Here is a 16763-nt window from a genome sequence, read left to right on the forward strand (position 1 = left end):
TCACTGCATCTCTTGTCAGCTCCGCTCCACATCTCGATCATGGCAGTCAGCGTACTTACTATCACCTTCCAGCCCGGTCTGAACTTCGATGGGTATAAGCTTGATAATCGGTTTGCGCTTTGAGCAGCAATCTGCCTCCCATAGGATGGCTCGTCGGGTCTTGTTGCAAAGGATACACAAGTATCCCATCAGCCTGACGGTCGCGACGGTTTAAAGACTCGGCTGCATTACAGCACTGCAGTTGTACTGCTGCTTGGTCGTATACTGCACGGCGGCACATTGCGAGAAGTCGACGCCCGTCGTTCTATCGCGCTGCGGCATCACTCAGCTATTCGCAATGTGCTACTGGAATTTGCACTGGCCCGTGGGATGAGCTCAGCGCGTTGAACCCTTTTCCAAACCAGGAGATCATCGCCTTGGAGAGGTCCTTGATCATCCAATCTAGCACGGAGGCCAGCAGCTGCCTCAGCGTCTGATCGTCATGGTTCAGCCGCCAGCTACCACAACCCAATCAGAGACCTTGCAGATCTAGCTGCACAGACGAGTCTCAACCATCGGACTGATCCGTGCGTCATTTTGCAGACCAGTCCGTCGATCGGTCACAATGCACCATGGTAAGAGAATTTGCCCTCATGGCCCGACGGAAGAATCAGTCGACGGCCCGGATCCTCCGCGATAACGTCCAGACCCTCCGCATCGTAGTCTTAGGTAAGGTCTTTACTAGAGGGGTATAGTTCTGCCACTGGCCAATGTCTGAATCTGTCGAGAATAGCTTGATCTGTGGTCTGCCTCTGCCCGGCGATGATCCAGTCGCTATTCTTCTCGGTACCACCGCATAGCACATACGTACAGTATCTAAGAGACAAGTTGAATGTTAGATTCCGCGGCCTGTACGTGACTTGGGGATGCGAGCCTTTTCAATGGTCCCTTCTGTGTCGAAGTCGCCAGACCAACACTGGCATTGTGTTCTTGGGAGCGAATCTTCCACTAACCACACATCTCCAAATCTTGCTTAGTCGAGCTTTGAACTGCGACCAGACTTTCTCCTTTCGACAGTGAGATCCCAGGACTGTCCTGTCACTGTAGTCTGGCGTGCTTAGTGGTGAGCAGAGCATCTATGGTCGCTGTTTTTGTCGACATTGGCGGGTGTCCTGTCGTTCGCGATGCATGCGCCATGGTGTTCACAAGTCCAGAGAGCAAGTGGGCCCGTAATTCGTTCTGGTTCCGTTCAAACCATTCCGTTGAGAGAAGACAATCCCGCTTTTTGTGTGCACTTATCCCAGAACTGTCTTACGACTCCAGTCTGGCCTGCGTTGTTATGAGGAGAACTTCTATGGTCGCTGCATTTGTCGACCTTCTCAGGTGTCTCGTCGTTCGCGATCCATGCGCCACGGTGTCCATAAGGCCAGAGTATAGAACGACCCTTAACCCGTCCTGGTCCCGTTCAAGCAATACTAGCTGAGAGGAAGTGGTCTCGCTTGTTGTATGCGTTTCTGAGCTCTGTCCGCCCGGAAGATGAGATTGTCAGACTCCACTGTGAAGACTTGGTTTCTTAGGAGGCTTGACACGTACCTTGGCCATTCAAAACACGTTTTGAATCTAATACTCGTCGCATAGGATTCCCTCGCGAAGCTGAACTCGGGTCCCATACTGCACTCACGCACTGAACCTCACGAAAGGATCAGGCTGCAAGATCGGTTGCAGTTCTCGCGACCCGACAGGGACTTGCACGATTTTCAGTGAGGACTCTGATAGGTTCGCCGCGCACACTCCGACAGATTAGCGACGCGTTGTGTAGCTGGTCGGTAAACGAACTGAGTCTTTGCGCAGTCTTCGACTGGACAGCTTAGAAATGCGACTGTCCCAGTACATCCTGTGCCATTTGGGAGGAGGAGACCCGCGGAAGAGATATACTGAAAGAAAAACACGATGCCTCTTGGATGACTGGGTCATCGAATTGTTGTTGCCTCCGCGGAGGATGTGGGGGGGTTCAGCCGAGGACGGCACCGCCCATGGGGTTTGACGGAGTGGGAGTTAAATCCACCATCGCAGATGAGATTTGAGAATGCTATGGCAGGTCTTCAAAGAGTGTATCAGGAAAGATCACCTCTTCATGTGTTGGATTGAATCCAGGAAATCGAGAATGGCGACTGTCAGTTCTGGTTTTGTGTGGAGTGGGTAAGGAATTCTCTGAAGGGTGGTGGTGGTAGAAGAGAAGAAGAGAAGAAGACAGAAGGATGGTGGGAGAGGCGGTATTTATGTTTGAGGTCAGGAAGTGTCCAGCGCTTCATTCATCAACACCCTTTCGTGTTGCTATTCACACTGGAATGGAGATTCACTTTGAGCAGCTGGCGTTCTTGTATAATCACAGAAATTGGTTGATAGTTCTACACCCAGAACATTGAATAGTCCTTATGATATGTTTGCTCTGTTAATTGAGCCCGCTGGTGAAGGGAAGCACGACAGGGAGTAATGTATCTGGCAAGTAATAAGGTGAAAAGTTTGGTGGTTCTGAGCCAGGTCTGCAAAGGGCAGCTGCCGCCATGTAAACATATTACCTCGGCTGAACCTGTTCCCCGCCTATTGAAGCTATCAATCGATACATTGTCTATTGAGTCACCCATACAAACAACATCGGCAACCCAAACTCCTACTAGCGTCGAATGCCTCACTTCGCAGAAAAAAAAATAACCCCCCTCCAGCTGAGCTCCCCCTCAAAGAACAGAAACATGTTTCTGCACCATGCAAGGTGTTTCCCCAGCACTCCGCCCACAATGATTCCTTATCGGCGACGCGGTGGGTCTTGCGGGCTTTTTGACCAACCACCAGGCCGCGCACGATAGCAGCTAAGGCGCGGATGGGGCCCCTCCAGCCATATTTCTGCTTATCATTAAGAATTGTCTCCCCTCTCTTCCTTCGCACCTTCACACTCACTCTGTTGCTGCTGTTCCGTGCGGCCAAAAGAAGCATCATGACTTATACTCCCACGGTGGGAGGCAAAGTATGGGGCCAGAAATGGCGCTCCTCGCCCTTGTTCATCGTGGGTGCCATGGCCATCGCGCTGTTCACGGGTACGCATGCCATAAGAGAAAATTTTGACAGCAATCGAAATTATGAAGAGCTGACGGGTACTTTCGCCAAATTCTAGACACTTTTCTCTATACTTTCCTCGTGCCGATTCTTCCCTACGTACTTGAGAATCGCCTGGGGCTGGACGTCGCATTGACGCAGCGCATGAGTTTTGCCTTGTTGTCCGAAAGTGCAGTAGCGTCCCTGGTTACGAGTCCTTTTATCGGTCACTACGCGGATGGGCTATCCTCTAAGAGAGCGCTGCTGGTTGGGTCTCTGGTGGCGGCTCTGATTGGGTCGATAATCTTGGCGATGGCGACTACGAGTGAGTGACCCTTACGACAAGGTCACTGTCGGATGAAGGCGACAAAGAATTTGTTGTTGAGATGCGGGGTTGTGCTGACGCCTAGGCAAACAGCTTTCACGCTTTTCGCCGGTCGTCTCGTCCAGGCGATTGCGAGCTCCTTTATCTGGGTCGTAGGATACGCCACTATCGCAGATAACGTTCGACCGGAGCATCTGGGTAAAACCTACGGTGTCATTTCCTTGATCGTTGCAGCGGGTACCTCGGGTGGACCCATGGTAGCGGGCATACTCTTCGAGCTGGGGGGCTACTGGGTCGCATGGTCGAGCGCCTTCGCGATCCTGATCGTAGACATTGTTCTGCGATTCCTCATGCTAGAGAAGTCAAAGGAGAAAAAGGGTAGGTGGCGTCTCAGCTCGCGCCCGAACCTCCACTAATCCTGTACTAGAAGAAATAACGCAGCCTCCGCACAACAGCGCCTCGATAGATCCGGAGAATGCACCGCTTTTGGGGAGATATAATAATGTAAACGTACCGAATTTGGCGGGCTGGAGATTCTATGTCTTTGTCCTGCAGCACCGCCGATTCCTGGCTGGCGTAGTCAGCTATTTCTCCTTCGCAATCCTGATCTCGAGCTTCGACACCACCCTTCCGCTCCATGTTCGCGACGTGTTCAACTGGGGCAGTTTTCCCGCGGGGATGATGTTCTTCGCCCTTCAGGGTCCTGGGATCATTCTTAGCCCGTTTTGTGGCTGGCTGAAAGACCGGGTTGGTACGAGGTGGCCGACGACGGCGGGGTTTCTTCTCCTTGCACCGATCATGTGGGTGATTGGTATGCCGGGCGACGACCGCTTCCCTTGGGTCAATGAAGGCGACCGAGGAAAAGTGATCTATACGATCTGCGTCACCCTAGTAGGGTCCGTTTCATGTCTGATGAATGGGGCGGCAACCATTGAAGCCACAGGTGCGTTATTTGTATCCCACGGATAGGAGGTTTGTCTAACTGTAACTTCGGCAGTCACTATTGACGAGCTCGAAGCCGAGACACCCGGTATCTTTGGCCCCAACGGAGGCTACTCGCGAGCCCTCTCCATGGCTAGCATGAGCTGGACCCTGGGAGCATTTATCGGGCCCGTGCTTTCGGGATACCTGGCGGAGCACGTCGGGTACTATGAAATGAGCACTGTGATTGGTGAGTCGATGTTGACTGCTTGGCACTTGCGGAGTGAAAGCTGACCTTGGTAGCCGTTGTGTGTGCGGTCTCCGGAGTCAATGCGTTCTGGAACCTTGACTCTCGGGTGCATTTCGACCGCGTGAGGGAGACGCAATAGTGATCCATGTGCTTCCGCATGATTGCCTGAAGTTTCGTTTGCATGGCGTGGAGTAGAACACTTGCATGTGATGCCAAGGACGACAGTTATGAGACATGTCATAAAAGTTTTGAGTTTAGACGTATCCTTTGTTTGACAGATGAGAATTTCAGTTTGCCTTTTACTGAAAGGTGGCTTTCGAGGCGTCTCAGGTAGTCTCGACTAAGAATGACTTATTTAGATTGTTCTCCGGACGAAGCCGGACCCTTGAGACACTTTGGGGCTCGCTTAAATCAAGGTCGGTCGGCTGTTCTTGCAATCGGTTCGGCTGGCACGGTAGCACAAGTCAGATGTGACATGGCACAATTATCCGAGATCTAGGTATAGGTATGTCTCCGAGGTAGGAAGTACGAAGTACGAAGGCGTCGGCAGTTATTGTCTCCGTGAGTGTCTCCGTGAGCGAGGCTGTCAGGATACCTCCAGAATCCAGGCTCCTTTCCCCCCCTGCAACCTTAATGTTTGCCGGCTCCGACAGGGAACTTCAGGATGAGTGTCGATCTCTCAATAAAGTTTGATGACAGTCATACTCGATCAGAGGTTCGAGCAAACGTGCATTAGCTCGACACATGGGGCGGAGGAGCTCTGGCGCGTATCTGAGACCGATTGGAGACAATGGGAGTGTTTCGCTAGTTTGGCGATGGGAAATATGGAGCTCATCTCAAAATATACACAGTTATCCCGATGTCTGAACGGGTCAGTCAGTCTAGTCCTGAGTAAGGCAGTGTGGATGAAGGGGGATGAAGATAGGAGAAAGCTTTGAAGACAGTGCCAGTGTTGTTTTGTTTGTTCTGGAAGAGGGAGGGGGGCTAAGGCAGCCCAGGAGAAGGCCCCAGGCCCCCTCTTTCCTAAAGCTGCGTGGCGGCCTCGGGACTTCTTCCCATTCGGGACTTCTCTTCTACAGCCACCAATTCCTTCTTCCACTACACTACACTATCAACTATGTCGGCATATCTCCCTTCGAGGCTTGTCTCTTCGACACAGCGCACACGCTGATCTAGCGCTCTATAATATCTGAGTATTATTCGTTCTTCGTATTCTCGATATTTCAATGAAGATGGAAACTAAACGGGACGGATCACTTGCCAGGGCTGTTTTGTTTTCCGATGATCGATCGTCAGGGACACGCGGTTCCCCCCAACGCTCTGGACCCAAACCTGGGCAGCCACGCAGTGACAGGTTCGATCAAGCTCACTCGTCCCAAAGTTTGTATCTTTCCCGAGACACGAATCGGACCTGTCCAACCACCCCGTCCCTCTTCCCCTTGGCTCCTTCCCACGGCCGTTTTTAGGTCACCGGCGAAGGATGTGACAGGTCCACTGTGTCTTGATTGACAGGCTGCGGGGAAAACATCATACTCGCCCATCAACAAGATTTCTAGATTGCTACTGCTGCAGGCTTGTGCGCTAGTGGCGCTCCCTTCTTTCTTTTCTTTGCCCCCTGAGACTCAATTCTTCGACACCTGTCATGGTCAGCAAGACTTTCGAGCGCCAGGCAGCGCTTTCAATCCGAAGCCACCATACCGCAAGACTACGTCAGTTATCCACGGCAGTCTGCTCGACGGTGGGGCACGGAAGGGGCGTGGGGGCCAATTACGACTTTTGACCTCGTTCGCTGCAGTGGTCGCTGGTCACGGACAACTACCGTTAAAATGGAGAACGGAAACGGAGTGCGGACATAGTCTCCTGTGCTATAGTCCCAACTAGCAGTAGTGGATTGAGATGAGGGAGGGGAAGGAGGAGAGGAAGGAGGGGGAGAATACCCATCTTCGCTGGGTCTCGAAGCGGAGTCGAGACCACCCTGATCATTTTGGATTGATGTCGATAACGCAGAATGATGGACACCTCCCGAAGAAAACCACATGGTTGGGGACCACCGTTCATTGTCGTGGAACAGTATCTGCAGTGATGCGCAGAAGAAATCTTAACCGGGATCAAGGGGGCGCGCGACCGCCGACCGGGTCGCTGGACCCGGCCTGGTCGAGGGAAGATTGGGCTTGAGGAAGAGCAAGGATTGATCCCGGTCGGAGTTCCATGATGGGATCGGCAGATTTGTCCGGAATGTCTAATTCAGCCCTCGAAGCTGCTGAAAATTCATCAGAGACTGCGTGTGCAGATTGCTGCAGCCAGACGTACAAGGAAAGGGGAAAAAAGACCCCTGCTTAGTCACGACTAGTGTCTTGGCCTCAAACACACTGCATCAAAAAAGAAAACCAAAAATCAACAGGAAGGAGGGGGGCAACGAAGAGCAAACCCCAGTGCAGCAGCCTGCGTCAATCGAGTCTCCTGAATCCTGATCAGATGAACTCGCTTCCCCATCAATGTTAATCTCGAATACTGCCACACGGACCAACTGCTGGGTCACAGAGCCTCGGTCTGACCCAGCCATCGAGCTCCTTTCCATCTTCCTCTTCCGCCCAGCGTCCCAAAGTTTTTTTTACGAGTACCGAGCGGGCCACAACGGCTACAATGGAATGATCCAGCGTTCTTACCATGGAACTAATAAAGTTCAGTCACTGACAGCTGCTGGCTTCCAACCTATGACGTCTCGGGTTGACTGCTCGTCGGGCAGTCGGGTGGAGCTGCGGATGAAGGCCTGGCGCCGGCGGAAGTCGTAGCTCATCGGGTTTGGGGCAGTCCTAGCCTATGAGGCCTGTGAGGCCTGTGAGGTGTGGATTCCTGCAGACAAATTTTTTCCAATTGCCAAATTTTGGCTGTCTCGAAACTGGATGCCAGGGCCAACTTCCGAACACTCTCCATTTTCCGGCCGAACATGTCCCCTCCTCAACGACTCTCCCAAACCGTCGCTGATGCACCGGTCTTATTGGTCTATATATAAATCTTTTGGTCTCCTGTGCCTTTTGCCCCTAGGTATCGGTGGCCGATGTATCTCGCCCCCAAAGCTTTTTTACAAAGAATTCTTTTCTTTTATCTGGCTCCTGCCCTCTAATCTCCTCGGTTCTGGATAATCGACTTGCACACCGCACTCCTTATATAACCGCTTTCCCTGCCGCTCTATGTGTACTATCTCTCTGCATTGTTGAAGCGCTCTAGGACCTTATCGAAGTTACATCACGATGGATGTCGGATATGAAGCGACCCCGCCGCCTTCCGCGGGGAAGGACTGGGCCAGTTTCTGGAATTACGTCGACAGAGCACCCCCCACCGAAGAGAGCGACCCCGTCCCCCGCGACATCCTCGTTGTTGGCGCCGGCATTGCGGGCATTGCCGCTGCCCTGGCTCTTTCCAAAGAATTGACACCCTTCGTTCCCGACCTCCGTATCACTGTCTATGAACGACATGATATTCTCTCGACCTCCGGTGGTGCCATCAACCTCACTCCTGTCGCCCAGCGGCATCTCGATCGTCTGGGGGTGCTAGCAGAGTTGGACAGGCTTGGACCTGAAGGTGGTACCGATGTGGATGCCATTGAACTATATTCTAGTCGGTCCGGACGATCCCTCGGATCGGTTGACTTTGTGGATGAACATGGCAATGGGTTCGGAGGATATAAGGGTCGCCGTGTGATGCGGATTGCTCTCTCAGTAGCCATGTTGACGGTTGTTGAACGATCGAAGAATGTGAACGTTGTGTTCGGCAAGAAGCTGGTCCGGGGGAAGGAAACAAAAGACAAAGCCATGCTTTACTTCCATGACGGAACCACAGCCACAGGGGACTTGGTTCTCGGCTGCGACGGTGTGCACTCGGCGACTCGAATGTACTGGGTTGACCCCGACAGTCCATCCGAGTATACTGGCATCTCCTTCTGTCAGACTCTCGTTGATACTAAAAAGATCAAAGCCCCTGTTCATTTCCGCTCCACATCCATGAACATCTCTCGACATGGTTCGCTACTAGCCAGCTACTGTGACCGGGACCACGAGCAGATTTTCTTGGCCGCTATTGTTCAGTTTCGCGAGGAACTGCTTCCTCACTACCGCATGGACCCTGGTCAGGACTGGCGGCGGACTGCTGCGATCAAGCAAGCTCTGCGCCAAGAGATGCAAGACCGCTTCGGTCGATCCGGAGTGCCTTGTATCCGGGACTTCGTCAACAAGGCGGACGACTGGATGTTGTATCCTGTCTGGCAAGTACGGCCTAATGCCCGGTGGTACCGGGGCCGAGTGATTCTTTTGGGTGATGCAGCTCATGCGGTATGTTGCCATCGTGACGTAACTTGTGATTCGAATACTGATTTGACTAGATGCCTCCCCGTGACGAGTCTGCGGCGTATGCGCTGGATGATGCTATCCTCTTCTCTCGGATTCTCGCCAAGCACCGGTATGATCCCTTGACCGTGGCGTTTAAAGCCTACGAGGATCTGCGTCGGGGCACGGTCAACGCGGCGTTCCAAGTGTCCCGCCGGATGTGGGAGAAGAACCGCGACATGGGTTTCCTGGAAGGCCGATTGAAGGAGTGGACCTACCCGATGCAGGTTCGCAATGCGAAAGACTCACGCGAGGCGGCCTGGGAGTTCGATGCCACCAAGGTTGCGATTCCGGGCACGCTCAGCGACCAATCTTCATCTCTCTACTCGTCGGAACGAGATTTCCTTTAGACTATTTGCATGGGCGGTGTTTCGGTTGGTTTGGGTTCCGGGTCTATGGGATGGATGGGTTTGGTTACGAGAATACGAACTGGGATACATTGCATCGATACAATTGTTGTCAAAAAGAACGCTAGGCTTGAAGTGGTGGCGGAGCTATGGGTTTTGTTAGTCTCGGCCGCACCATTTTGATTTTTTTTTTCTATCTGCCTGGCACTTTCTTTCGTGGCTACTATTACTTTTTTTCCCCTCATATATACTAATCTCGCTTATACACCATGACACTTTCGGGTTCTGCTTCTATGGGGATATATTCATCTATTGACCAAGGCACAATCTATTTCTTCATCTATTCTGCCAGGTTTCCGGGAAGAAAGTGGAAAAAGAATCCCCACCAAATCCCGAGCGGTATCCGCAACGGTTTCCGCTCCCGGCGGCCGTTCTCGGAGATTAATCTATTTTGTTTTTTTTTTTTTTTTTTTTTTTTTTTTTCTTGCGCTCCTCTTCTCCCCCTGGTCCATCGTGCAACGGATGGAATCGATAGCTCCCGATAGCGCATCCCCTAACCCTTTCTTGCTCAGTGCTCGGAAGCACTAAAGTGGTCTAGTTCCGGAGACCGTCATCCAGCATCGGGGCCGTCAATCTTTTCGCCGGGCCTCCGGCTATTGAGTCTCGTGCATGCCACAGCGAGATTTAGTGTTTCGAGATCGTGGGAAAAGGATGAGCATGGACTCCACTTGGGGAAGATGGCATGGATCCCACGGGGTTCTCCGAGAGACGAACAAAGAGTTTGGAGATCGAGCGATGGATTCGATCTCTACCTTTTTTGTTGTGGTTATTCTGTGCAGGCCCATGCCATCATTCTGTAGGATCTGATCCTGGTGCCTGGTAGGGTGGGAGTCGCTGACAAGGATGCAATGCATGCAGTGGCTTGCATGCATGCATCGTGGTGGTTGCCCTGATCAGCATAGCTGCTGCCTAGTTACTGGCAAGTTACTGGCAAGTTCAGTTAGCTGGTGGTAATTCAACCAGGGAAGGTCATGGACTGGATCCCTGCTCTCCTAAGCATGCATGTCCACGAACCTGTCTTCCTCCAATCGGCGAGAGTTTAATGCCCAGCTTGCTTACTGCATAGACCTAAGCACCATGCTCACGCCGTATGAGCCATGCAGTAAGCTTATCGAGTTATCCCGGAAACCCACGGAAAAGCTTTCTTCATTCCAAGGAATATTCAGGCTGTGATGAACTAGATGGTAAATCTCTGCAACGTGGAAGTTTCCCGACCTTGCATTACAACCAAGCTCCCCGATATCAACCAAATCGATTGAAACTTCGAGTGAACGATTCACTTCCTCAATTCCACCAGCTGTATCCGTCTCGTTCCACACAAAGTCCTCTGTAGTTCGATTACACGGTCCACGAAACGGCGGTCTGAAGTCTTGAAAAGACAGACAACCCCCGGTAGACACTAGATCAGACAGTGAGTTAATACCTAGTGCAACTACAGGGTGAATCCACAGCAACCCAGTCCCAGTCCCATCCCCAGCCCCAGCCCCCAAACAGGAAAGAGAGCACAAGACCCGATCCGCCCTCTCCCCCACTCGCAACCTCAACCAACAAACGAAACCCCCGTACATCGGGTATCTCACCGAGCATACTACCAACTCCGTGCAAGCCCCTCTAACCTTCGTAGGTAGTTGAGTGGGTGGGAGTCAAGAAATGAGGTAGACGCCACGATCCCCCAGCGTCATCACCAGATCCAGCACAGTAATCACAACCACCTCTGCCTAATCATGCAACTTCTACGATGCATCCTTTAGTCAGAATCAAGACCTTGGTTTTAGTACCGATGAACTAGCTACATCTCCCGTGCCCGACACCCGAAACCAAACTCAAATGTCAACTCAGTAAGTTCCTAAGTCAGTTCCCAGCTCGGAATCAATTTGTGTACACCACCTTAAGTGTCAAGCACAAAAGGATCCGAGGGGGATTCCGCACTATCGATCCTTCAAAAAGTCTCGATCTTGCGGTTGATCACGCTTCTCGAAAATTCCGGTTCCCCCCCGAAACTCAATCCTTTGTGGCGGTTCATAACCTTATTGTTGCGATTGTCTCGGCGAAGGTTCGGGGGGGGGGGGCTTGGATGTCAGAATTGCTGTTTCTAGACTTGCTCAGTACAGCCGGATGGCACCTACGGAATCAAAGTCCAATTAAATGTAATTTGTAGGTCATGCACAGGTAGGAGGAAGTGGGTTAATTGCAATGTATAGTACAGTACTCGGTGAGGTCTGTTGCAGTTGTCCGTGGAGATTTGATTAATAATCTCAGATCGGCCGGATTGATCCCATTGTCTGAGTTTATTTTCTAATGAGCCTCAGATCATACCTGTATAGAAAGTGGTGCAAGAGAGACGAAAGGCGGCGGGTCAATGTCGGTGGTGAAAACAACAATCGCATCGCACCGAACTGAGCAGTTCATTCACAAGTACGATTGTGGAAATACAAGACCGAACTAAGGTCTAACCTCGGCTGTACTTTCCCTGTTCGTTTTATACTCATAAACCGTACACAGTAACACATAGTAACAACTCCGTGTACGGAATCTGTGAACGGTAATGGAAACTCAATCAACATGCCTAGGTAAGCTACCGGGAGTTAACGTTGATCAGCCCATGGATAGAGCCCAGCCCTCCGAGCTAAAGTCCGGTTGCCGCGGGAAGGGAAGGGAAGCGACTGAAGCGGAGCCTGAGGCTGCACTTGCCGCCGCAGCTCGCTTATCCATCCCCGGATCATGTGATGTCCTCCCGCCATGCGATGCGATGCAATCATGCGGTGGATTCGGGATCGGAGATCGAATCTGGTTCTCCGGGAGTGGATACGTACTTTTACTCGTACCAACGTATGCGATTTGATGCCCGGCTCGGATGGACTGGACGTGGAAGGATCGCGGGGTGGTACTTGCTGAGGTGCTCGGGATTGCGTGGGGGGTGGTGGGTGGTATGATCGTGGGGTTAGGGCTGGCTTGGGCTGGCTTGGGCTGGGGGCTTCGGGGGGTTGAGCTTCGCTTTGTCTTTGGTCACAGTCTTTTTTTCTCCCAGAAGTGCGTCTCGGGTGTGTACAACTGAAGCTTTTTCGAGGAGGCTTCCAGGTGTAGTGTATGGCGCAAAGCCGAGACATCTTAGGGAAAGAAAAGAGCAAACGGAAAACCAAGAGGAAACGAGTAGAGACCATTTTAGACAGAACTCAACTGTGCGCATGTCAAGGAGATATCAGTCCTGTGCTTGGAGCATGCGATACCGATGTGATGAACATAATGGCCGGAGGCAACGAGGGAAGCGACGAACATTGGATTCCATGATAGGCCTTCGGGCCAATGGACACCTATTCAGTGCAGAAAACGCTGTCTAAAATGAAAGCAACCAGCCCATCGAGTCACAGATATGGTGCACATTATACAGCATATACATGAGGACAATGAACGGCCGCGGGGCTGCAATTTCATATCTTTGCGAGAGACATGCCTTAATTCTTGATTATGGAGGGTATTCAGGTGTATATGGCCAATTAGCTGAGTTCTCGGCTTCTTCAATAAACATCTTCATACCTTGCCGCAATGGGCGGGCTGAATTTTGTCGCCTTAGTCTAATGATTTCGAATTCGAACTGGATTGAATTGGAATTGATGGATTATGTAGGTGTCGCAAGACCAAGATGGCGTCAATTAAATCCACGAGACAGATCTGTGGTATATTTTATTCCTTCCATGTCAGGCTGTTGAGCGAGTAGAGGCCGGTGCATACTAGGTTCAAGTATTACATTGACTCTATATCCTTTCTTCTCAAAGAGGTGTGGTCGTAACACAGTAAATCCTTTGTTCCTATAGAGAGAACATTGAGCATGTTTTTCCAAAGCTACACTAAAAGCCCTGGCTCAGGAAGAATAATAGCCTACAGTGATAAACGACACAAATACGACCGAGACAAACATCAATCCTACCCCCACTTCACTAGCTTCAAGCGCCGTCAGTAGTAGCGCGCTCTTTCCCTTTCGACATGGCGTTCGATCTGGGCCGCGTGCGCCGCCGTCCCCGATGAGTGTCCTCTGGAGGATCTGGATACCGTTCCGTCATACTCAGCATGCGCTTGATGTTGTGGTACAGCCGTGTGGTGGCGAATGGAACGCCGCCGTGCCCGTCGCGTCCTTCGTCCCGGGGGTGCGGTGCGGGCAGTATATCCCGGAATGCGGTGTCGCGAAACTCGCGCTGCTCGGTCATCTCGCAGAGACACACGCTGAGCCCACTCGTGATGATACCATGGAAGGGCCGCAGGCGGCCCGTACGGCGTCGCTCGTCTTCCTGGCAGAGGGCCAAAAAGGTCTGCATCATCTCCAGGGCACCGTCCCGGTTTTGTTCCCATACACGCCCGCGCCCTAGAATGCCGCAGTGCACGTGTGGCTCCCGGCCACTCAGCACAGCCAGATCACACCGGGCCTCGTAAACGTCCAGGCGGTTGTGAGTGTGCCGATAGTGGGTGATCTGGGGGTGGTGGTTGAGTGCCACGCGGAGGCGAGAGCGAGAGGGTGCTGGATTTGCAGCAGGGCGTGGTGGCGTGGGCGGTGGTGGCCGTAGCGGTGGGGATGGCCGTAACGGCGGGGGTGGTTGACCGTCATTTTGCCTGCTGGGCCCTGCTGTTGCGGGCTCTGGATTTGTGGCCGCTGCGTTGGCGTTGGCGTTGGCGTTGGCGTTTGCAGTCCCAGTGACGGCTGCGTCTTCACGATTTATCTCATTCACAATGCAATGAACCATGGCGACGACGGTGGGGTACGCGGACGGGCTTGCCGTGATGGGTCCTTTGATTGAGGCTGTGAAGAGCCCTGCAGCGTACACTGAACGCGAGAGCTCCCAGTCCGAGTTTGCGTAGTCAAAGCCGGAGAAAGCGGACGGAGCATTGAGCAAGTCCCGCACCACAGGGGGTATTTCTGCCCCTGCGCTCGCACGGTAAAAACTAGGTTCGTCGTCGGTACTGCTGACCTCTAGCATTTCCAGGTAGTATTCGTGCCAGTCGGTGAGGTTGTCGACCGAATGGACTTTGCGGTCCTTTGTCACCAGTTCTTGGAACTCTTCCTTCTCGGCCGCGGCCAGCTCGCAGAAGCCTTGCACGAGAAGTCCGTATCTCTTCCATGGCTCGTTCTTGCGATCGTCTGCGGTGGAGGTAGCATGGTCTACCTTGATGGGGGTCGTGTTGCCGGTTGTGCTGGAGCCGACGGTGATGGAGCCGTTACGTCTGATGGAGTTGTTACGCCTCTGCATTGTGCTTGGATGGGTCAGGCTGGTAAATATTGGGTCAAGGCTGAATAAAGGGCGCTGAGCGGTAAGTGAGGGAGTTCGGTCTGGAAATGTTGGGCAGAACGAGTGACAGTAGTATGTCAGAAAGCTGTCGATGATAGCGATAGAATGTGGGGGATAGTAGCTGGAATGATAGCGATGCAATAGACTAGAGTAGTGTGCAGAGAGTGAAAATGGTCAAGAGGCCGGAGAAGGGGGATTTGTAAACTCTTAGCTCTTCCTACCCAAAGTTGAATTGTTGCACTCTTTCCCGGTTCATCAGAAATTCTATGTCTGCAATAGGTCCAGGACAAGCAAGACCCTGAGCGCTCTTTCTGGATCAAGCTGCTGTAGTCTGGTGCCAGGTGCCATATTCCCCGTCTACAGACAATAGTGCATCTTGATCTGCAGATGTAGGTGGTAAAGTATCATACAGGTAGTCATCCCGTCCTCCATTTAGCAAGACCTTGATTCAGTCTTGAGAGAGAGAGATAGAAAGGCGATAAATCCATAACTCCAACACAATCTCTAGTCATACACAATTTACACCACATACAATCCACATTATACACCTTTTCCACAACGTATCATACCTCCCAACCTAAGCAACCCCCACCCACCCGGCAAACCTGACCCTCGCAACAGCAACAACCCCAGCCCCGACCAACGCGCACACGCCCGCGAAAATAATAGCGGCCTCATAGCCGCCAAACCGATTGATCATGGCGCCCGTGATCGGCGTGCCCGTCAAACACGCCAGACTCAGCACCCCCAACGCCATCCCCAGATACGAGCCAATCACATTCGGCCGCGGGGCCGTCATCGCCAGCGTCGCCGTGAACAGCCCGATCACCGACCCCGAAAAGAACCCGAACAGCAGGGCGAAAACAATCATGCTGCCCTGAGAATCTACGGCCAGCCAGCAGAGGATCAGCACCCCGGAGACTGCCGACGCCAGGACGAGGCCGTTGAACCGGCCAAGGCGGTTGGCGAAGGCCCCCGTGAGGAGGCGGCCGGCGAAGGAGCCGGCGTTCATGATGGAGACCAGGTAGTTGGAGAGGTCGATGTTGAGGTTTAAGATGGAGTGTGCGTAGTCCGGGACGTAGAAGAAGGGGGTGAAGAGGGCCCACATGATGAGGATTAGGCCGAGGACTTGCAAGGTGTAGGCGGGGTGGTGCCAGGCTTCCTTGAGGAAGGGGGCCCCGGTTCGACGGGGCGGGGCGGGTGAGGAGACGCATGCGCAGGCCACGAGGCTGAGCGCTAGCATGAGGAAGCCGATGATCCGGACGGTCCAGCCGAATCCGAGCGGGGAGTCGTGGAGCATGCGGTTGAGTGCGATGGGAAGGACGACGCCTGCGAAGGAGGAGCCCGAGGAGGCGATCCCCATGGCTAGCGGGCGGCGTCGTAGGAAGTATTGGTTTACTGCTGTTAGGGTCGGGGTGTAGGTTAGGCCGTTCATCAGGCCGCCGAGGATGCCTTGGGCCAGGAGGAACTGGTAGTACTCCGTGCAGAGGCTGGTGAGCATGACCGAGAGGATGAAGAGGAGGGAGCATGGGATTAGGATTATCTGTTTGAGAAAGGGTGTTAGCTGTGTTGAGGGATTAGGGCTCGACGTGGACGTACTCTAGGACCGTAGCGATCCATCAACGGACCCGAGATGAGGCCTGCTGAGAACATGAAGAAGGCTTGTAGGGAGCCGATCCAGGCGATGTTGGAGGCGCTTTCGTTCTTGAGGAATGTGCTTTGGTAGTATGCTTCGTAGACTCTGGGGCTCGGTTAACTCCGAAGCAGGGTTGACATGGGGGTGCAGGTCATACCCGAAGGCATTAATGTAACCGAATGTGTTGAACATCACACACCAGCAAGACAGAACTGCCAACCACGCCTTTATGCCTCCTTCAGGGAAGGTCGGAGTTTTGGAAGGGCTTGTCTCTTCCTTCGGAGTGTTGTCCGAGGACATGCTATTCTTCTCAACGTCGGACATGATGACAGCAGACTTGACTTAGGGTGTAAACCACAAGATAGATAGAGATCGGATTGTTTTATGCTATAACAAGGGAGGAAGAGGTCTGAGATACTACAATAGATATAATTTTTGTATACATTGTCGAGTCGGTGGAGTGGCTCGGGGATTTCCCGATTAGGACGCTAACTCCC

General features: G+C 52.7%; 4 protein-coding genes across 4 annotated transcripts; 2 read left to right on the forward strand and 2 right to left on the reverse strand.

Annotated features, from left to right (window-relative positions):
• Nucleotides 1–2971: 2971 nt before the first annotated feature.
• Nucleotides 2972–4704, forward strand: BO66DRAFT_332457 (MFS transporter; the record flags this gene model as incomplete). The annotated part of the gene is made up of 6 exons (XM_025644136.1): nt 2972–3071; nt 3149–3394; nt 3488–3772; nt 3825–4337; nt 4392–4565; nt 4619–4704. The coding sequence occupies 6 exons, from the start codon at nt 2972–2974 to the stop codon at nt 4702–4704; spliced, it is 1404 nt and encodes a 467-aa protein (XP_025499890.1).
• A 2711-nt stretch (nt 4705–7415) lies between these two features.
• BO66DRAFT_382211 (FAD-dependent oxidoreductase) lies at nt 7416–9589 on the forward strand. The gene is made up of 2 exons (XM_025645996.1): nt 7416–8893; nt 8944–9589. Exons 1-2 carry the CDS (start codon nt 7817–7819, stop codon nt 9295–9297), a joined length of 1431 nt encoding a protein of 476 aa, XP_025499891.1. The 5' UTR covers nt 7416–7816; the 3' UTR covers nt 9298–9589.
• Nucleotides 9590–13295: 3706 nt separating this feature from the next.
• Nucleotides 13296–14591, reverse strand: BO66DRAFT_405022 (uncharacterized protein; the record flags this gene model as incomplete). The annotated part of the gene is made up of 1 exon (XM_025648958.1): nt 13296–14591. One exon carries the CDS (start codon nt 14589–14591, stop codon nt 13296–13298), a length of 1296 nt encoding a protein of 431 aa, XP_025499892.1.
• Nucleotides 14592–15207: 616 nt separating this feature from the next.
• Nucleotides 15208–16590, reverse strand: BO66DRAFT_442459 (MCT family MFS transporter; the record flags this gene model as incomplete). Its single annotated transcript, XM_025651429.1, has 3 exons — nt 15208–16173; nt 16230–16371; nt 16424–16590. 3 exons carry the CDS (start codon nt 16588–16590, stop codon nt 15208–15210), a joined length of 1275 nt encoding a protein of 424 aa, XP_025499893.1.
• Between the last annotated feature and the right edge of the window lie 173 nt (nt 16591–16763).

Source organism: Aspergillus aculeatinus, assembly GCF_003184765.1.
Source record: "Aspergillus aculeatinus CBS 121060 unplaced genomic scaffold BO66scaffold_54, whole genome shotgun sequence".
In the NCBI taxonomy this organism is placed as follows: Eukaryota; Fungi; Ascomycota; class Eurotiomycetes; order Eurotiales; family Aspergillaceae; genus Aspergillus; species Aspergillus aculeatinus.